General features: G+C 43.0%; 2 protein-coding genes across 2 annotated transcripts; both read right to left on the bottom strand.

The window, feature by feature from the left end:
• Positions 1-2: 2 nt before the first annotated feature.
• On the bottom strand, positions 3-8,808 carry LOC136430013 (astacin-like metalloendopeptidase). Its single transcript, XM_066420233.1, has 15 exons — positions 8,673-8,808; positions 8,042-8,060; positions 7,484-7,522; positions 7,177-7,214; positions 6,772-6,853; positions 6,392-6,509; positions 5,203-5,378; positions 4,287-4,502; positions 3,706-3,849; positions 3,115-3,314; positions 2,432-2,588; positions 2,006-2,146; positions 1,424-1,552; positions 881-1,014; positions 3-167 (listed from the first exon to the last, which is right to left on the bottom strand). Exons 1-15 carry the CDS (start codon positions 8,736-8,738, stop codon positions 81-83), a joined length of 1,746 nt encoding a protein of 581 aa, XP_066276330.1. The 5' UTR covers positions 8,739-8,808; the 3' UTR covers positions 3-80.
• A 2,478-nt stretch (positions 8,809-11,286) lies between these two features.
• LOC136429286 (uncharacterized) lies at positions 11,287-20,273 on the bottom strand. Its single transcript, XM_066419147.1, has 17 exons — positions 20,080-20,273; positions 19,473-19,546; positions 18,845-18,945; positions 18,282-18,421; positions 17,779-17,904; positions 17,153-17,275; positions 16,927-17,018; positions 16,553-16,625; positions 15,944-16,038; positions 15,288-15,582; positions 14,603-14,815; positions 13,825-14,031; positions 13,201-13,397; positions 12,748-12,809; positions 12,309-12,430; positions 11,734-11,880; positions 11,287-11,375 (listed from the first exon to the last, which is right to left on the bottom strand). Exons 1-17 carry the CDS (start codon positions 20,234-20,236, stop codon positions 11,287-11,289), a joined length of 2,313 nt encoding a protein of 770 aa, XP_066275244.1. The 5' UTR covers positions 20,237-20,273.
• Positions 20,274-21,984: the final 1,711 nt, after the last annotated feature.

A 21,984-nucleotide genomic window follows, 5' to 3' on the forward strand; every position in this document is an offset into this window, starting at 1 on the left:
TGTGGACATGTCAGATTGTTTTATTTCATAACGAGTTTATATCTTTGATTATCAGTGAACGTTCTGGCGCCCGGTTGCCCTTAGGCGCAGCCGCCCTCGAACAGCATGACGTCATCAATGGCGCTGTCACTACGCCAGCCCGATCCCCTGACGGCCTCGAAGACAACCTGTGACGGCAATAGGCGGAGGGTTGGAAATGATCTTAGTTTCTTTGCTATTGGCTTTCTCGCCATGCATTTTTTTTACTAATCTCCAAGCAGATCTACACGGGGCAAAATCGTAATGTCAGCCAGAGAAGCTCCAGTCAGGCCCCGTAGAGCTTCTTTGGTTAACATTACGATTTTGCCCTGTGTAAATCTGCTTGGAGGTTAATTTTGACGTTTTTTTTTCTTCTTTTGGTAGTAGCTAGACTGGATTACATAACGTCTTGTTTACGACGCGGTCACATTTGTCGTAGGTCGCCGTACGACTTAGATTTTTCTGTATCTGTATATCTGGTATAACAACCCTTCTGCGTAACATACCAGCTCCCCAAGTAGCAGCATCTTCTAGCAGGCTGTCACAAACAATCGCTAAGGATCTAAAACAGCCTTTTCGATAACACTACAGCTGACTTTAGTACGATACATGCACGATTGTCCCAAGAATGCCCTCAGCTTGCGATCATACGACTTTGATGTTCTTTGTCTGTATAGCCGGTGTAACCACTATTCGGCATAACACACCAGCTTCGCAGGCAGCATCATTTTCTCTCTAAGATCCTTTTCGGTAACATGTACAAGACAGCTGGCTTTAGTACGACACATCATTATCCCAAGAATGCCTGAATTAGTTTGCGATCTTAAGACGATCTGCTATACGAGTGTGGCCGGGTCCTTACCTGGAAGTCGGCGTCCCCAGCGACGTTGAGCTGTCCCGTCAGCCAGTTGTTGCCTTGGTTACCGGTCACGCTGAAGTCAGGTGTGCCGAGGACGGAGTTTCCGTCAATCACGTACACATTCAACGTGCCAGTTTCTGATGGGACAAGTGATATAGGAGAGGAAACAGTTACGATCTAATGGCGCGCAATTACAAGGGTTTTGTAATCCGTTTGCAATGTAGAACCAGTTGTCATCTAAACGAGACGGGGATAAATATGAAACTAGACATCTGTTTCTTTGGCGAATGAATACATATTATTGTATGGTTGTAATCACAGTGATCTCCAAGAGCTTTTGGTTCTCAATTATCCTACACAAAGAATATATATGCTTACACACTCAGCTAATTGTCACGTTCGATGACTAATAATATAATATGAATATGTTGTTCACCTAGACAGATTCCATATCTGCACAAAGCATAAATCTGAACATTGTATATATACAAAACCTATATTTTAGGTGATAAAACGTATATACAATGGTGTGAAAAAGCGCCTCACCTGTTCCGTACATGTGGTACTGGAACTGCAGGCAGAAACCGGCAGGGCTTGCGCTCTGAGTCGGTGTGCGCAGGCGCGCGGCGTCTCCCGGGGAACGGGGGCTGGACGTCTCGATGAACATGTAGTGACCTTGAGTTAGATTGAAACAGAGAAGAAAAATTTTATGTTTTGCAATGCTATACGTTTCAAAATTTTTGTAGGATATTTTTTTACCCAGACCAGTCAGGCATCGTCTTGGGAGCGACATATGATTTGAGGGTCCTCTAACCTTTACTCCCGACGTAAAGTCAGTATGGCACAGCTAACTTGTTTGAATGTGGAGTTATACTCCCATCCCACTAGGACGGCGCTCTCACCTCGCGGTCTTTGCGACCTAAAATTTCACAGAGTGCTCAAAGAATTTCATGGATAAATATTCTAAACGCTTTGTGTGTTTTGTTGTATTTTTTGTCATACTTTTACATTTTGCATGATATTCCGATTATGAAGTTAAGGGTTACACAAATCTGATTCAGGTCGCAGCGAAAGCGCAGAGCGATCGCTGTCTAGTGGCCTTAGGTAATGGCAGGTTGAAGTACTGACCCGAGCCGGAGACGTCGTTGGTAGGTCCGGTGGAGCTGGAGGGAGTGGCGCCGGTTTGACGGGTCCAGTCGAACTGGTCATCGCTGTCCTGGGTAAAGCCACACTCGTCCGCGTCAAAGGTACAACTGAAGGCCGTCGGGACTAGACAGACACGGAAGAAAATAATCCATCAAGACCTTATACATATATAGAAGGAAAGCTTGCAATGTCAGACGTTCTCCTCACACAAAACACTATCAGGAACTATAGTTGTTGCTATCCTACCGGCAACAACGATAACGAAGTAAAAGGTATATACTTTATGACCATCTTTTCCAGTTTTGGACAAGTCGTCACGGCATAGATTGAGAGCAATTTCAATGAAAAGGGTATAACAAACCATAAATCTAGGATACTACTAAGCTTGGTGACATGCTATACACCCACCGGTGGTGTATTGGATGACATAGCCCTGTCCATTGGCCGAGGCGTCAGTAGCAAACTCGATCAAGAGGCGGTCTCCCGAAGAGGTGATGGGGGCCGGTTGGGTCGAGCCACACAGGGAGGCGAGCACGCGGGACGACGTGTCCGCACCATCGTAAACCTGAAGAAAACAAAAACTATAATTATTGCGCACTGCACACAATACTATACCATTAGGCTCGCCCCTGAGGTGTCGCCAAAAAACAAACATTTATTTCTTGTTACTCAACGGGATCAGGTAGACCAACGTCCATCAAAACTATTTAAAAGCAGTTAAGTCAATAAGAGAGTAGCTGCACGTAATTGCATCTAGCTATAGGTTCATCCAAATGCAGAATGTGGAACCGCATCTGTAAGCAGCGACACCTATAGCTGCAGTGCAGTGTGAACCAGCCAAAATTGCCCCGAGGAAGGTGACAGATGGTCACCGAAACGAATAAAACGCTTTGTTGTGTACAAAGAGTCTTTTTATTCTGCATTCGGAAATTAGTCCGTCAAACCTCTTTATATACGGAGATATGTTACGCGGTCGGTCTATTCTGCTCTGATAACATGCATCAAAATACACGCAAGTGTGATGTATGATGTATGCCGTATCTTATGTGACTTAATCTATTTGACTAAAACTTGGGTAAACTGGATCTAACCTTAAGAACGTCATATCCGCATGAAGCATGATCTTCCACATCGAACACCTGGAAGTTTAGGGTGACGGTGTTGCCGGCTGTGGCGTTCACCAGGTAGCGGCATGTGGCAGCGTCCAGGTAGTTCCCGGGGTACATGGGCGAGGTGATCTCTCCGACAGAGCCGCCGAAGTAGTACTCACCACAGTCAGGGTGGATTCCAACTATGATCGACAAACAGAAAGACGTGTTATTGTGAGTTTAAAAAAAACGCAACTTTAAAACAATAATTGCCAGACAAAACTAAGCTAGTGATTGAAAAGAAAAACGTGTTGCTAATGGTAATGCTAATCAGGAGCTGATGTTGTTCGCTCGCTCACTGACGAAAGACAGCGGATGCTATCCGAAACGTCCGACCGTTTCCAAATTTTTATTTTGAGAAACTGATCCCTTGCGTAGGCTTGTGATAGTTTTAGCTATTCAATCCATCCTAAGAGCTTACGCTACACATGAATGGTTTGATTCTGTGCTAATATTGTATACTACGAGAAGGTTGTTATTACATGTTTATTCTTCAGTTTATCATTTTTCTTCTTGAGTTGTAAGTAACAGTACCTTGGCAGGGCCAGGGACAGGTTTGTGTCTCCACGCTGGGTCCCGTGCAGCCGTTCGGGTCAGAACAGAAGCGCTGGCGGGTCTTGGTGCAGGTGTCGTCACACGGGCTCCATTCGGTCCAGTCACTCCAGCCAACAGGCATGTCTGGGCAGAAAGACATACAAAAAGATATCAAAACCGTAAGTTCCGCTGCAGTACCTTAGAAAGCCGATAGGAAGGCCTTTATCGAACTTCTCGACCCCTAACCACATATCAGATATCATCAGGATCCATTTACGGCTTCTCGAATTATTACACAAACGGCACCAAAAGCATAACCTTCTTGCCAAAGGTAAAAATTATAGCATCAATATTTCCAAAGGATTGTGATGGTATATATACTTCAAGCCTACAACACTTATATGTAAAGGTTTGGAGATTTTATTCTTTGACGTGAAACGGGTGAGGGGATTGACGTCCCCACCGAGAACAAAAATGTATTAATCGAAAAGGTCATCTCCTCTTTCTTTCAATTTGTTCGTTTCTGTCAGTCTGTCTCCTTTTATCTATAAAATACCCGATTTGAAAACCTCTCTACTCACGGCAGCTGTACAGAGTGTTCAGCTTAGCCACGTCGGTGTCGCTGAAGCCGGTCCTCTGACCGAGAGAAGGCGCCCCGCTGAGCCGGGCCACGATGGTGGGACTCCCGTTGGAGCTGAAGGCCGTGGCGCTGTAGTGCATCACGGAACCGTAGTCATAGTCCTCACCAAGCCCCGACACGTCAACCTCAGAGTACCTGTTGAAGTTGTGCTCCTTGCCTGTTCAACGGCAATACATGACGGTATGATCGATGTTAAGGCACGGGACGCAATTACGGCTATTGGACGGAGTATTTATCTTGTATACTATTTAAATATATACTATACAAGCTAAATACTTCCATTCAACCGAAGCCTAGACAATATAATATACAGGAATATGCGCCCTACAAGACTCGTGGCTAGTGATGCGTTGCGAAGTGACACCAACCGATATGAACAGACTTGACAAGCGCATGTTATGTTGATTTGTTCATGTTCAAGGAGGAACTACAAGTATGGCAAGAGTATAGCTCAGTCAAGTAGTCAAAGGAAAGCTACGCTTAGAATTGAAACGCCTACAGTACTCTGCTAAATATACCCCAAACCGGCCCAAAGTTAAGTTCGTACTTGTTTCACATGTCAGTCATAGCTCTGTGATCTGTGATCATCTATGTTTGAAACTCGCATCGTGGCAACGGCTACTCACCTAGATGATTGAATTATGTGCCGTCACGGATCTATATTTCCCAACCAGTACGAATAAGTGCTTTTCAAGCTGGCTTTCCTGAGAATGGATGTCAAGGAAATTTCTGAATTCAAAGCCCACTAACTCACCAATTCCCTTCGCAAAAATTCCTTGAAATCCATCCCCAGGAAAGCCAGCTTGAAAAGCATCATTCATACTGATCATGATTTACTTGAGTTAACAATGACCCACCGTCCTGAATGTTCTCCCACTGGATGATGACCCAGTCGTCCCGGTCGAAGCGGGACTGCTCGTGCCAGAAGCCGGCGGCGTGCATGAACTCGTGGATGGCGATGCCATTGTAGACGCAACCGTTCCCGAGGGACAGGTCCTGCCTTCCGCCCTGCACACCCACGTAAGACCAGCACCTGCAACAGAATTTGAACAGTTTGTATTTATTCGTGTGCCGACACAATAGAAGAATGAAAGACCTTTATTGCACGTTTATGCTCTGATGAGCTAAGTACAGGTCATGGTGACAAGCAGAAGAATAGTTACAGTGATAACAGAAATTTGAGATCTAACTACATCTAAATACTAATTTTTATACCACTATGTACATGTTCAATTTCTTCTCGCTTCTTAAGGCAGTTGTAAGTGAATAAGCATGTGGCCGGTGTACAAGGTACCTCTTGCAGGTAGCAGAATAAAGGTGCACGAACTCACTATCCGCAAGAGCCTGAGCGAAACCACTGATAAAGGTGCGCATTCACCTTTTTTGCCCTTCCTTTCACACTATGATGAACTCAAATATACAAATAAACAAAAACCGGTGCAATGGCCTAGTCAGTAGAGCGTTCGCCGTACACACGGTAGGTTGTGAGTTTGATCCCTGGCCATACCAAAGACTTTAAAAATCGTACATATTTCTTTCTCTGCCTATCACTCAGCATTTAGAAAAGAGTATGGTAGTTAAACACACATCACTACAAGCAGACCAGCCCCTGCTGTAGAGACTTGCACAAATGTGTGGCCCAAGGGCTATAGAAATGGAGATCGGCGCCACCAAGACGTCTTAGCAAGACGCATGGGTCAGTTTGACTTTAGCTGATCCGTAATTTATAGATCGCGATAAAACGCCGTAGGCTCAAACTCACCAAATGTCATCAGCAGGATGATATTAACCCTTAAGCTCCCAGTTCCAGTTTTATCAGGAATACAGAAACATGCCTTGTGTGCTAGGCCCCGTTATAACCGGGATAGGGTATTCCCCAGAAGAAGAAAAACAGTTTTGTGTGCGTGTATGCCCGAAGCCCGTGAGTTAGGAGAATTAGGGCCGCCGGCTGTTTCGCGGTTTCGTGAGGGAGGTCAGGGGTCAAACATTTTTGATTTTTACTTGACTGAAAAAGCTGGCAGCTTAAGGGTTAAGATGAAGTCGTACCCTGATCCCTTCTGGATGTAGAGGTAGTCCGTCTCGGTAGTCCTCGGAACGAATGAGATGCAGGTTCGGACCTGGTACTCATCCATAGCCTGCTGGATCGTGTTCTGTTCCGAAGCCGCTATAAGAAAAGCATGACATTGTTACCCCAACACATTTAGTAACATAATTACATCATAGTACGTGATACCGATACCCCGAAAGTGAAAAGATACACCCAAACAAATTTCCAACCCAACGTACTCCGGCCCAGTGTAATCCCCTCCTGTATTTCTAAACTGGGCTGTTGTATACCTTGGGGTGCATGGTTACATGGCGTTGTGTGAACCGCGAGATATACTTAGAATCAATAGTTTGTATTGTTTACTTTAAGTAACTCTTACAGAAGTCTCCAGCCTTGAGCTGGTAAGGGATGATCTTGGTCGCCCAGACCATGGAGACGTCACGGATCCCGTTCCTAGAAGTCTGTGTAACAGGGCAGGAAAAATCTGATATGTTTTCTTTATACTTCTTCTCCTTCAGTTTCTTAGCTGACAGCATTGTAAGATGATTCAACGTATTTTTTTCATTGCATCAAAATGACACACAGTTTACACAGTATTTACTGACCAGTTTCTGCTTCATCAATTTTTGTTCGAACGTACGGCCGTAGTACAAACATCATCACAGCAGGCGAGGTATACAATTATCTCCTCAGTTAAGTTGTGGACTTTCTTACTGGCAGAGTGAGTAATGTAATGGTCGTCTGGTCAAGTGAGGTCTTGGTGTATTTATATTGATATGCTTACCACAGTTTGCGGGATGTCACCCTCAAACATGTTTGTGTCTGAAGAAAAAAAACAATATTTGTTTAAAAAAAGAATGCTTCCTACTATATGAAAAAACATTAAGAATTAGAAAAAAAAGACTGTTATGGTCACATGAAAAATAATATATTGAAGAAATTTTAAATCCTTTCTTGGCATGCTACTTTCCCGATTTAACATCAGAGATTTATCAGCTCGGGGCATGCAAAGGACATCAGCAAATCCGATTACAATACTTTGAATGCTTTAAGTCTATGCATGTTAATGTAATAATATCTCCAAGACTCACCACTGTTGGCTGATAGAATCTTATCCATCACGGTCTCCTCTGTAAAGAAAAAAAGACTTGTTGTAAAAGACGTCCTATGATGTGAGATTTTATCTTCTTATATTTTCTAAAACCAGCTTTTCCAAGTCGGGACAAAGTATGTATAGCGACGTGAAGGAATTGAATTTCCAGATGTATGATTAATTGTGCATCACCATGTTTTCATGACCTTAACACGTATCACCTTAACACTTATCAAGCACTTAGAGGTATGTACCCACATTTATACTCCCATTATAGAACAGCGCGACGGCTACGATTTGTAACATGCGAACCAAATTTGCTCCAACAGATGTTGAAGAGACGGACAAGTGGTCCTCTCGGATGTTTTTACAGCCATGCCATGTTATAAAACACTAAAACAACTACTCTACAGCCAGAGATTATATTTCACCATTACATCGTCTATGCAAAATAGCCACCCTTGTCTGAAGCTACTAGCCAATGGATACTGTACACGTTGTATGTACATGTAACGTGGGTGAAAGAACAATATTGTGCCTAACAAGTTTTTCGTACCTGTACGGCCCCTGACTTCCTGCAAACCGGCATCATGGCCACGTACAAGATTTGAAGAAGATTGGATTAGTGAAACAATGGTAACGAAGTAAGGCAAAACAAAGCAAAGCAACTAGGCATATCTAATGATCTGATGCATGTCACAATTTGTATTTATCTGTTGTTAAAACAGTACACGGAATATGACATTATTTGTAAACTTGCCACAGATTTACCTGAATTCACAGGATTAGATAAGACCTGGGCAATGTGTTTCAAGAAAGGAAAACTTTGGGAAATGACTCTAACTGTAGTAGTTTACTCTTTTCAGACGCCAAACATGTCATTAAGATGTCACATGTCATAAAACCTACGCATTACAGAAAAAGTGGGATCGTTCGTCTTCCGCTGTCTCGGAAAAAGAAGTAGAACATACTTGCACGGGCAAGAACTTGCAATAAACTTCCTATTAAAACTACGTTTAGCACTTTCGAGGTATTAGCGATGATCGCACACAGACGCTGATTGTACATAAACAGTACTGCTCAAAATTACAAATATTATGTGTTTTGATTATGTTAACTTATAGACATACCTAAAACACACAGATTGGCTATACATGCATTTTTTAACACGTTGAAGAGGCACCTACCATGACAGGAAGACCTGTACAATGCACAGCCAGAAAGGCCACGGCGAAAACTGCCCAGATGCCCATGATTGTCGTTACAGTCGACCTCAACACGGCAATTTGCTGGAAAGAAGTAACCTTACGCAGCAGACCCAAACGTTCCTTTTATACTCTTTTGTCAATGCATAATAGCTAGCCTCATTTGCAGGCCTCTAGGCGGCGCTGGCGATAATTTTTTTTTGGGAGCGCTGATTCACGATTTTCAACTTATCGGGGGAGTCTTTTGTGGGTCCGCCTTTTTACCGGAATACTCCGGAATGTACCGGAATACACCGGAATACCAATAAAGGAGGGTAAAATATACCAGAATACACTATGCTTTGATGAGCTAACATCACAGGTTGCTGTATTTTGGCATGAAATAATGTTTTAATGGCGCAGGGAACTGGAAACTACGAATGGCAATGGGCGATGGCGACGCGGCAGGCGACATGTTAGTTTTCATAATTTGCGGATAAAGTTTTTTTTAAAGCGGGGTCACAGTGAGAAATAAAAAAAATCGAGGAGAAATTTCGGAAATGTTCAATGAGTTAACATCGCAGGCTGCTGCATTTTGGCATAAGATAACGTATATATGACCCTGGGAACAAGAAATCACTATAGATTACTTGGCGATCCTGATAAACAAACATTGTAAACCGTAATAAATAAAAAAATGGCGCCTAGCGCCTGGCCGGGTCGCCATCGCCAGTAATTTCTAGTGATATCTTGTTCCCTGGGCCAAAAAAAAAAAAATATTTCATGCCAAAATACAGCAGCCTGTGATGTTTACTCATCAAAACATATTGTATTCCGGTAGGTTGCACCCTCGTTTATGGGTATTCCGGGGTATTCTGGTGTATTGCGGTAAAAGGGCGGACCGAGTATTGGAGTACAGCGCTCCCCCCAAAAAATTATCGCCAGCGCCGCCTAAGGGCCTGCAAAGGAGGCTACATAACAGCATTCTTACAGATAAGAGCTGAGAGGTAGTGTAGGAAATGAGGGTGATCACTCAACAAGAAGTCTTGAGTGTTTTTGTTGTTTTATGTTTATTGCAAACAGACACTCTGAAGTGCTGATTTTCCCAGGACCTGTCCTTAGATACTCTACAATAAAACGTAAGCACACTTGTGTAAAGCCGTTAGCGGGGGGTTATATGGTATCATATGCATACAGTGACTTACAGTCCCATCCACGTTGAGTGTATAGATTCCACAATGATACAAGGTAAGATGCCAGAACGTCACTGAAAGGCGTATCAATTCCGAACTCAAACTTCTTTTAACGTCTTTTAATTTTAACCATGGAAGACTCTACTCTACCTGTAGAATGGGTGCACCTGACGTGACGTCAAAAACAAGAAATAACTTTCTAAACAATATACTGGTGTTTTATAAATGTTTATTTCAAATTGTGATTGATTTCAAGATCTTTTGTGGTGATATGCCGATGAGCTTAAGTTCCATTTGCCGTATTCTCACATATATGGTACTTGAAGATGTGGTGCGCTCAAATGAGTGGCCATATCACGACTTGAAGAGGCTTCTACTTAAAGTTGAGCAAACAAAAAACGTCAAGAGGATTTGCCGAAAGATCCGGAATCTACGGCTTTAGTTCAGATAAGATAAATCAATTATATAACTGCGCCAGATGCCTTTTCCCTCATCTCAGAATAGTCTTATCTCGTAAAAATGACGTCAAGTCAGCATATTGAAAGAAGAAAAAGGTATTTTATCATCTTAATACAAAAACACTATTTTGAGGTACATTACTTTTTTGTAAGATATGACTTCACACCAAGTAGTCTTAGCTCATAAAAACGACATCAAGACATCATGTTGAAATAAGAAATGTCTTTTTATTGTCTTATTACAAAAACACTTTTGAGGTACAAGATTTTTTGTAAGATATGACTTCACACAAAGCAGTCTATTGTAGTGCGCTTTAAGTTAAAACAAGGACCAAAACCTCGTATATACAAACAGTCTGTCCAATATATCATCCCAGCTACGATAGTCTCAGCAAAGGCATCGACTTATAAGCATAGAGGCTCAGGCTAACACGAGATAACGTGACGCATGCGTAATGTGAGGTTACCCGTCATGCATCAGTGCATAAGCATGCGCAATGTATGGTTACCCATCATATATGATAGCACATGTAAACTACAAAGTGGCTTATACAAAAAGGACCAACTGCACTTAAATTATAAATAATTCGAGCACATCAGGGCTATGGCAGGATAAAGCAACATAATAAAAGCAAGCAAGCAAACAAACAAACAAACAAACAAACAAACTTATATGTATGATATTGTGGATTTCAATGTATTGTATTGTGTGGGGGAGGGCAACATGTAAAGGTACGTAAGCGCCTGTTTTGCAATCACCTTCACTTTGTGAAAAACACTAATCAACAATTGAACAAATGAACAAACAAACAAACTGAGGTATTTCTCGATCACCCTTTCATATACACAGTTAATTGTGGCCACCTTAAATTTGACAAAATCTGTTCTTCTAGATATGTTACTATTCATGGTTATCACCTAATGCATGTACATCTACATCGACTAAGTTGACGAGTGGACGGCCTTTCATTCTCCCCGCCACAGCGTAAACGTTGTAACAGCCAACAGGGACAGGAGCAGTGCCCAGGATACGGACAGCACACCGGAACCGGAAACTGCACAGAGAACATGGGAAAATTAACATGGTTTGATGGCTTACAATACCTCCTCCTGAACTTAGAAAAAATACTTTTCATTACTTCACTATTATTATTTTCATATGTGCAAATGAATAAAACGAACAGATATGGATAATGCATATGCTCTCTAAAGATATACGTGAAGTGCATTGTATCATATTTCCGTTTAGCACATGTAAGATACAAGTATGTGTCTTAAAACATTATGTATCAATACCACGGCAAGAATGTATGGTACTGGGTATTCATTCATACAGCAAAGAAGTTACTGAAAGAGCATTGAAACATAATACCTTGGGTTCTTAGAATTGTTAAAAACATGACAACTCCCTACCGCAGCGAGCGATGCAGATCTCATTGACAGAGACGATGGGCGTGGCCTCGTGCCTGGTGATTGACAGGTCGTCCTGATTGAAGGTCCCACCTTGCGCGAAGAACATGTGAAGACAGTTGTCGGCAAAGGACAGATCAGAATCATCACCTAACGGGAAGAAAAAAATAGAAAACATATTGTTATTTACTTAATATCGTAAAAGAACCAACACACTTATCGTGAAGAGTGGGGGTGATCCGGTGTGCTTGGCCAGAGCGCGAGCCGTAGCGAAGCCGCATTGCACTACCACTTCCACACAGGCAAAGCATCAAGTTTTACCTCAACTGAGGATGACTTCTTTACCTTTACTTTATGAAAGATAAAGAAGAAACAAATACAGGTATCTTTTACATATAAAATATATCACAGTCAGGGCTTAAATTTTTTCTAGCGTATGCAAACCTTCCAATTTCAAAAAAAGTCAAATGTAAGTTGACGACCATAGTGCCCTATTGTTGGGACAAATAAATAATTATCAAAACAATGGACAAAAAACAACACAAGAAAGACGTCTGTAAGGAAAGTCAATGTTGCACCTGTTGCCCGCGCACGTGTGAATTTGATGCGAAGGACTCCGTCTACGTACGAGCCTTCCTTCCCTTCCAGGTCGTCAGAGTCGTCCACATCGACACCTGAGGTTGACTTGGTGGACAGCCACCTGTGGATGTGAGGGGGGTTACATTATACATGGGATTTTGCTTTTATCTAAAAGGTGATGAAAGGCAGAAATTAAAATGAAACGTCTGAAACTTTCTATAAAGAGACGTGTATGAAAAACGTAACCCCAGGTGGATAGGTTACAGAAAAGAAAAGGACTGTCTTCATATTGCACTTTAAAACTACTCCGCTATGTAGTAATCCAAGCATTACGATGTTTTCCTTATGTTTTCCCTGTTTGTGTCTCTTCGGATACATTATCAGTGTTAGAAGCAGGGCTATTTACGATACTCCTGGAAGATATATGTCATCTGTTACCTGTCCGTGATGGTCACAGTCCCGTCTTCGTTCCACCATCCCACAACTGCATCAGCATCGGTCTAACAATAAAACAAGAAAATAGTACCATACATTTACAATGACGAAAAAGCTATGATTTCATCTGAATCGAACAGACAGACCTGGGCACGTGAATAAGAACGAACAAAGCAAGACCTCAAAACATACTATGAGGAAGTTAAATAAAATTCAATCTATACCACGGGATAATCGGATTTTATTTTCCACCTGATACCTTTCATCAATTAAGGAAATGATTGGAATAATTATATCATCATCATCATCATCATCATCATCATCATCATCATCATCATCATCATCATCATCATCATCATCATCATCATCATCACCGCCATCATCATCATCATCATCATCATCATCACCATCATCACCACCATCATCACCATCATCATCATCATTATGTCAACCAACCATGGACTGATCTGTGGAGAAGCCGAGCCCGATCCAGCGGTCGCTGGTCTGTCTGCCCATCACGTCGAACATGATCTTGTCGGTGGTCTCGTCGTACCACCAGCTGGCGGAGTAGTCACAGGCCGTGCCCTGGCAGCCGTCCGGACTGCTGTAACTACCCAGGCACTCTGTGGAGCCCGAGGGACTGTCCGGGTTCTCTGGAAATGGAGACAGGTGTAGGTATAAGTTTGGTATATGGTTACAGAAGCATAATGACCTTGTATAGGATTACCATCATGTAGATGTATAAAGTTTATTTGCCAGTTCATGCCCGAAGACAAGAGACATACACGTGGCAATGGACAGTGATTGACATCGTTGTAAGTGACTTATCTAAATAGTAGTGTTGGCTATATCTAGACAAGTTGGGTTTGACATCCTTTGGAAGCAGAGAAAGACAAAAAGCCCCACTTTCTCTAAGAGGAAAGTTGACTTTCTGTGAATGTGAATCCGTGAATGTGAGAAAGTTCTGGTGGCTTCTTTATTAGATGCTTCCCTAGTTTTTTTTTTTTAAGTAGGTTTCAAAACATGACAGCCTTAGTAGCTCTTAGTTTGATTAGCGAAACATCAGGAAAATATACTCACCGAAAAAGTTCATGGTAAGTGCGCCCCTCTGCGTCTGCGCAGTGCCGTGGTACTTGAGCTCGTCCGGTTGGTAGTAGGCGTAGTCGCTGACTGCGCATGTCTCGATGGCGGAGTTTGGCACGTGACTGTACCCGCCCGGTTCCTGACCACGTGCCCAGATCACGTGCATCGGTAACATGTCGATACCGTGGTCCTGGGACTCGTCAGCTGAAGCAAAAAGAACAACTTATAGAAAAAAATATTGACAAAATGTAACATACCCATGTCCGTTTTCACACATACTCCACTGCCATACACCATCCTCAAGTCGCTGACGTCATCAACAATAAAATTCATATCATGCATGCCTGCAGAAAAAACCCGGCCTGACTCAATCGTGAATTTGGGCCCCGGTCAATCCAACGTGGGATTAAGTTTGAACCCGGGCTAACTATGAACACACAGGCAGACCGAATATAGTGCCTCCACTTTCAAGGAAGCAAATGAGGACCGACGTGCAGACCTCTGACCTATAACGTAGTACACTCAATTACTACTAACGTACTCAATTCCTTGTAAAAATCAATTGCTATTATATAAAAGAATTTAAAAACTAGGTAACGTTTTATTTACGTATACAAATAGAACACCTAGGAGTCAGGTTTATGGCGTCGGCCTACTCTGTTTTTGTCGCGCGTTTTCACTTTGCTTCTCGGAGCCCACCTCAATAAAGCGCGTAACATACATTGATTTAGATAGTCATCATGTAACAACGGAAGTTTAAAACTGTCCGACCCACCGTGGAGCTTCTTCCTGAACCTGGCCGTGACGACGCCGTTCTCCTCCTTGGCGACGGCGGCGGTGAGACTGTCCCCTCCGCCGTCCCCGTACCACATGTCCCTGCGGGGCGTGGAGCGGTCCCGCGTGTAGCAGTCATCCACCCGGTACACGTCCCCGCGGGTCACCACGATCACCATGTCCGTACAGTCCATGGCGTGGAGGGAGTCGCCGCCTGCAGATGATGTAGGGATAAAGTTGATCATCAATCAATCAGTCAAACTTCATTGCACAACAAATGTAACAGGTACAATGTATGACAAGTTCTTTAAAGAACTTGTCATACATTGTACCTGTTACAAGACATATGTGGCATAATATGCTTTTTCTTATTTGAATGGCTTGCCAACAAGTATCTGACATTCATCGTGCAGTCAAAATTACCGAAGCGCTTACGAAATCAATTTTGAAAAGACAGTGAAGCATGATATCCTTATTATAGGAATATCTTGTGCCTAGAATAGTTCCAAAAGTTATGAACAACGGTTCGATGTGTAAATTATTCACTGGCCGGCATGCCCTCGACTTATGTTCTGAGGATGTTGATAAATTACTGAAGAAGTTGAAGAAAGTTGTAACATAAGAAGTCTTGTTAATTAGACAGAAGCCGCAATATCTAGAGAACTTGTGATAACTTTTATTCGTACCGTTTTCCGGCTCTCCCTCCGGTTCCGCTTCCGCTTCGGCAGTGCCCTCCGGTTCACTTTCCGGTTCTGCGGTGCCCTCTGGTTCCGCTGTGCCTTCCGGTTCCGCTGTGACTTCCGGTTCTGCCGTAGCTTCCGGTTCACTCTCTGGTTCCCCTGTGGCTTCCGGTTCGCCTTCAGGTTCAGCCTCGGGCTCAGCCGTTGCGCACTGGTCAGGGACGATGGACTCGGCCTCGGGTTCGGGCTCGGCCACAGACTGTCGCGTGTACCGCCGAATGCTCCGCGTAGACCGCTGGCTCTGTCGGTAAGACGGTTCATGGTTTACACATGTATTGGTTTTGTTTAAGATATTAAATATATTAAAGCATGATGTGCGGCGATGTGACAATATTACAAATTCAAAAGGGAATGAAGATGGCACACTTGAAATGGTCGAATTCTTATGTACTGCCCAGGCCAAGAAGACCACTTAGGCGACCGGTAATATCTCACCGACTCAGGTCTTTGTCTACAGTCAAAGTTTGTCTTATTGGGGAAAACTATGTAATGGGGTATTAAAAAGTGGACACATTGACCAGGTTACAGTACGTATTTAAAAAAATTTTTTAGACTGGTCTCGTTACAAAGTAATGGGGGAATTATGGGGCTATGATAGTTACCGTCACGAAAGGCTCCTCTTCCTCCGCCCTCGCCGGTTTGACACCCTCATATCCAGCGTAGTTCACCGGAAAATCCCGACATGTGGCAGTTAGACCTACAGGATAGTAGCAAACGTGGGTGGGAGATGGTTGGGGGAGGTAAAGAGACACATAAACGCATTATGGCCGTAAGGCAAACATTTTATTCCAAAAGTTTCTCAATCTGTATCTGTATCTGTATCTATATAGCCGGTACAACCGCCATTAGGCGTAACACACCAGCTTCGCAGGCACGCGGCACGGAAGCAGCTGGTTGTATTACACCGAACGGTCTGTTACACCTAGTCTTTGGATATCTGACTGTAACCGTTCTTTAAAGCTACTTATTGAAGATGTTCCTACAGTACTTGATGACAACGAGTTCCATTCTGCTATTGTTCTCGGAAAATACGAATTTTTGAACACATCAATCCTTGGCTGATGGTTCATGGCTGATGGACAATGGTTTCGCTATGTTCAATATTCTAGAGATGGGGCAACAGCACCACACCGTCGTCTTTCTACATTGTACTGTGATTGCCAACTTTAGGTACACAAACAGCACGGCAATAGGACGATTAAAGGACGTACCTGAGGGTCTCCACCCTACGGCCACCCAGCCCATCCCCTCCGCCTGCACCAGCACTTCTATCTCACCCGAGCTCTGAAAAATGGCGTGAGGTGACATGGTTGGTTATTGTAGACGAGAAAGCCCATATCTTTCATATTCATTTTGGCGTACGGAAAATACCTGTCGGCGGAAGCTATCCTGTCAGCGGTAACATTTCTTGACCAGCGTATTTAGAAAAATCACGTTAAGGGTATACCTGTAAGATTGGGTTGAGACACACATATTTTTCTAACATTTGGATTCTACTTATCAGTATCATAATCTATACGACAACAGATGTAAAAGACAGCATACAATCATTGTAAACATGGCAGATGTGATAAGCAAGTAGTACCTGCAGAATCTTCCAATAGAGGTCAAACCCATCCGTCAGCTCCCTGTGAAAGTAGTCGCCTGTGTCGACGTCAGTGGTTGTGATGTCAGAACCTGTTAGGTGAAAATGACATCACAAGAACTTTACTTAGTTACGGTCAGTAAGTGCTGTTTCTGCACCTGGACAAGTACCAAACAATTTTTCAGTTTGTGATGATGCTGACCATCAAAGCATCAAGGACACTTACTTGAGGAACAGGTCTCTCCGAACCAGCCGGCCTCGCAGAAACATCTGTTCATGGGGTAGTTCGTCATCGACACTTTCACACACACGGCGTGGTCACCACAGTCAGCGTCTGTCTCACAACCGTCTGGCAAAACAGAAAAGACAATAGATCACTTGCCAATCACGTCGGCCATTTTGACTTTCCGGAAGGTCAGCTCGGGGTCATGCACCAAAACGAGGCTCCAGTTGGTGCTCCCAAATGGCCATCGTAATTGGCAAGAGGTCTATTGATTAGTTCCGCCGGGTAAAGTTGTGATTCTTCAACCAGCGACTAGACTACAGCAGAAAGAGGACGAACGGTGAAAGAATTAGAGGGTTGCATATGTGTGGAGCAGAGGTGACTTGGTACTTCCGCGGAAGATACGTATACGACATACTCGCAGGCAGGTATGTACATGTATGTAAATTTGCAGTCTTACCTCGCGTTGGTAACCCGAACTGATGGTAAATCATCGCTGTTCTGTACGTCACCAAGGACGTTCGTAACGTGGGTAAAATATGTCCTATATCGTATCAAGTCACTAATCTTAGTTAATTTCGTACTATTCAATCAAGTTATTTCACAAGTAAATATGTACATTCCCGTACCTCTGAACTGACACCTGTCTCCAGAGTACAGGTGTTCGCAGGTGCAGGTTGAGCCGTCGTCGCTGCAGGTGCCGTGTCCAGAACACCTGGCAGCGTTACACTTGTCTCCGTCAAATATGGTAGCGGCTGGGAAAGGACAATCATTAGTCAGAGAATTTCTCGCATGGTTCAGAACTCGAAGTATATTTTTCAAATCTATACCCTAATGCGGACAAACAAAAGAAGCAGATAAACATTTTGGAACAGAGTGAAGCCATATAAAGGCGTCTAATATCCCCTTTCCACTAAAGCTGAGTGACCAAAGATTTGAGACGTCACTCAACGAAGTTCATACATAAAGAACGATTTGTTGTTATGTTTTACGTGTTTTGTGTCTTGCATCATAATCCACTTATGGCATAGCGGGTTACACAATTCCAATTTTGGTCGCTGTTCGGTCGCTCAAGGATCGCCCTCTAGATCTAGAGGAAAGAAGTTTTGATGGGAACTTTTCAGTCACGTACCGTCATCTACGGTGACGTCAGAGCAGCTATGGAAGACGTAGTCGCCACCGCCGGCTGTTGTCCACTCTGCCGCCTGGCGGGTCAGACGGAGAGTGCAGTTCACGCACGCTGTGCTGATTTGCACGGTAAAGTTCTGTCTCCTGGTTGAGATGGAATGAAGATCAGATCAGTGTCAACTGATCAATTATTGTTCATGGCAATTTATGACCTTCAGTATTTCTAAGTTGTGGTCCTTTGTAGCCATAGCTTTAAAGAAAAACTTGTCATTCTTTTCGACGTAGAATGTTACCTATTCTCAAAACATTGACCCCAATACAGAGGGCAATATTTTAGCATAACCTATTCTAATTCTGGTATAGCCTATCTAAACTTTTGATGAATGAGGCATTAGAATAGCTTGTCCATGTATAACATGCATACACATTTCTACAAGTTATTTACAAGACCGGGTGTATTTTACATATGCATATACTAGTATACGTATATTCAGGATAGTCTTCATAATGGATATCTCCTATTCCCTTGAAAATATAGACCCCTAAGATTTCGTGCGGGCAACTCACGTGGCGTCGTCTGCTCCCGTGTATCCATGCCCGTCATCAGGAGTGAGCAGGGTGGGGCTCTGGTCATCCTCACTCGTCAGAAGCTCGATTCTGAACCCGCCCTGTTGTAAAACATTGATAAGCACTACACACGAAATGAAGCCCTGACAGTAAAAACAAAGTATTCCGTAAAACAACCATCAATCTAGCAATTAAGTATACAGTTACAGACGTTGTAGATGAGTAGCACTACGATCTTATTCAAACATAATGCATTGTTAAAGTGTTCAAATCTACTTTCAAAGCACTTAAGAGAGAAAATAAAACAACCATATAGCTGGGAGTGATTTTAAGGGTAAAGGGAGTACTGTGTATGAGTGGTTTATGCACATTAGGAATGAAGGAATGAAGGATTAAAGGAATGAAGGAATGACGGACTAACGGAATGAAGGAATGAAGGATGGAAGAAAGGAAGGGAGGAAGGAAGGAAGGAAGGAAGGAAGGAAGGAAGGAAGGAAGGAAGGAAGGAAGGAAGGAAGGAAGGAAGGAAGGAAGGAAGGAAGGAAGGAAGGAAGGAAGGAAGGAAGGAAGGAAGGAAGGAAGGAAGGAGCAAGGGGTGAATTTTGTTTATAATATCTGCTTGTCTTACGGTGTGAACGTAGGCTTCGTGCCACTCCACGACTATATCAGTGTTCAGGGGCAGGTATGTGATCTCCGGTGGATCTGCAACATTGAAAGAATACACGAAATATATATATCAATTTTGTCTTTTACAAAAAGGACACTAGCAGTGGTGTACCAACAAAGATTGCAACACTTGGTATATGACCTACAGGTAATTCATAAGATTGGTACCACAATCAGATACGTATTGTGTTTTACGTGTATTGTAATCATAAGAATGTACGTTTTGTGTTTATGAAGCCAGAGAAAATCGATTAGATTTTTCTAATCTAATGGATAGATGATAACAAACAATTACTACCAAAGGCACATGTTGACCTTTCAGTCCATGACAGAAAACCTAAGGTTACAAGTGAAAACATGCACATGTGTATCAACCTGAACAATGCAATGGCTAGGCTAGGGTCTAGGGCAAAACAAGACAATAACATTACACCAGCAAAATGCCCTTGTCCGTGACTCCCTCGCCTACTGGAACACTTGTCGGAGATTCCAATAATTTTCTTGAGATTCCGATTATGTTCTGTGCTACATGTATATTACACAGGTGCAAACAGTTTACGCCCGCTTACCCGAAGAAGCCATGCCACAGGGATCCTGAGTCCCGTGCACGTTGTCCAGAAAGTCGAAGTCGAACCAGCGAGCGGGCGGGAAGGTTAGCCGGACGTGTCCGTGAACGGTGACGACAAGCCATGCCAGCACTACCCATGTCCTCACTGTTATCGCCATGGTCCAGTCCTTTGGAGAAATTTAAAGATCTATGTAAAATCTACACACAGCACAGTTTGGAAACATAAATTTTATCAATCATATCCCCATTAGGCCCCCATTCCACTAGACGGCGACCAAAGCTGAGTGAGTCACACAAAAGAAAACTGCCGGCATTTCCCTATCCACACAGAATTTCTGCAATTGTTTTGGGACAACCCACCAACAAAATCAGCCAGGGTGCTCGTAGCACAAAAGCTCGATCATAACAAACGAGGTTCCACTCTAAAGGAAAATAAACCAAGCTTTCACTTGATATATTACATTATGGTGATCGTTACTAAACAAAGGAAGTATGATCAAGCAAGGGAAATATCGACGCATTTTCTTTCGCGACCTACTCACATAATGAACGTACGAGCATACCAAACGGGATATCATTGCACAAGGCAGTATAGTCAAGATATATTACAATGCATTTAGTATTCAATTATATATGATCGAGCAAAATCAAGTTTCCGAACGTTTTGTGCCAAGTTCAGATACATTGAACTTAGTTCTGTTGGCTGATAGTTTGTTTTTGTCTTAAAACACATAAAACGCTGTGTGACATCGATTGAAACGATAAATCATGCGTCGAATATGTAGTACGTTTTAAACAATATATATTTCCTGGTCCATGCAATGATTATCCTTCTGCGATACCGAAAAGTATTGCATACGTACCAACGTCGCTTGCGGACGGGTTAGACGCACCTTGTTCCAGCTCTGACATTCACCAAACAAAATACCCCTTTAACTATGAAATATGATAGGGGTGAACCAGTAAGCGAAGAACCCACATTTGTATTTCCATCCCCTCTTAGTCTGTTAATAACATATAAACTTGAAATCAGTTCCATGTCCAACATAGCAAGTGCATTTGGCACTTTGATCGTCATCCACAATACTTGTTGTGAAACGTAGGATATATATTTAGGACCCTTTGTCTAAGTTAAATGGTATATCCAACCCAAATGCAGGCCATTCTACCACCACAGACGTTGGCCTTTCGCACGCCCCGTCAATTAGTGAAACGTGTAGAGTTCCGTTCTAAATTGTGCCGGCGTCTTTTATTTACTGTAAGCGGAGCAAAGATGCTGACTTTTTGAGATGTTTATCTGACCACTTGAAGAACAGGTGGCGCCTATTTGCATACCTGGGAATTGACTGACAGTTTTCTTTGTTCCGTTGTAGTGTCCCCTTACGTTTGTGATTGTAACTGTCTCGTGGACGGGGGTGTCGAGTTAACACTGGTCATGGTATTTTTCAAGGTCGGGTCATGTTATTGTTCTACATTTCTCCAAAATTGGCGATTAATGAAAGAAAGTAAAGCCTTTTTTCAAACCAACGCAGGGTCTCGTGAGCTTAAAGACATATAGACTGATTTTTCCAAAGGGGGCTATTTTTTTTAGTCTAAAGCGAGATTAGTATGACTTTCTCTAACATTTGAGTAACAGAAGGAACAGAGGATCTGTTTTGCACATTGCAGACGCGTGATTTGAAAGACGTTTTAATCTAGAGATGTTATCGTAATTGACTCAGCAGTTTGAACGGGTCAGGGTGACAGGTTGTTGAGGTGACCTGTCAATCGTGCCACAGGAGACTGGTTACGAAATGACTGATCAGGCAAAGGAGTAGGTGTCCTTCCCGATGTGAGTGGTTCAAAACCTACAGTCCTATGACATGCTATGTGGGAACATGGGGCAATTGTCGTATTGATCACCTGA

This window comes from Branchiostoma lanceolatum, chromosome 3 (assembly GCF_035083965.1).
Source record: "Branchiostoma lanceolatum isolate klBraLanc5 chromosome 3, klBraLanc5.hap2, whole genome shotgun sequence".
Lineage (NCBI taxonomy): Eukaryota > Metazoa > Chordata > Leptocardii > Amphioxiformes > Branchiostomatidae > Branchiostoma > Branchiostoma lanceolatum.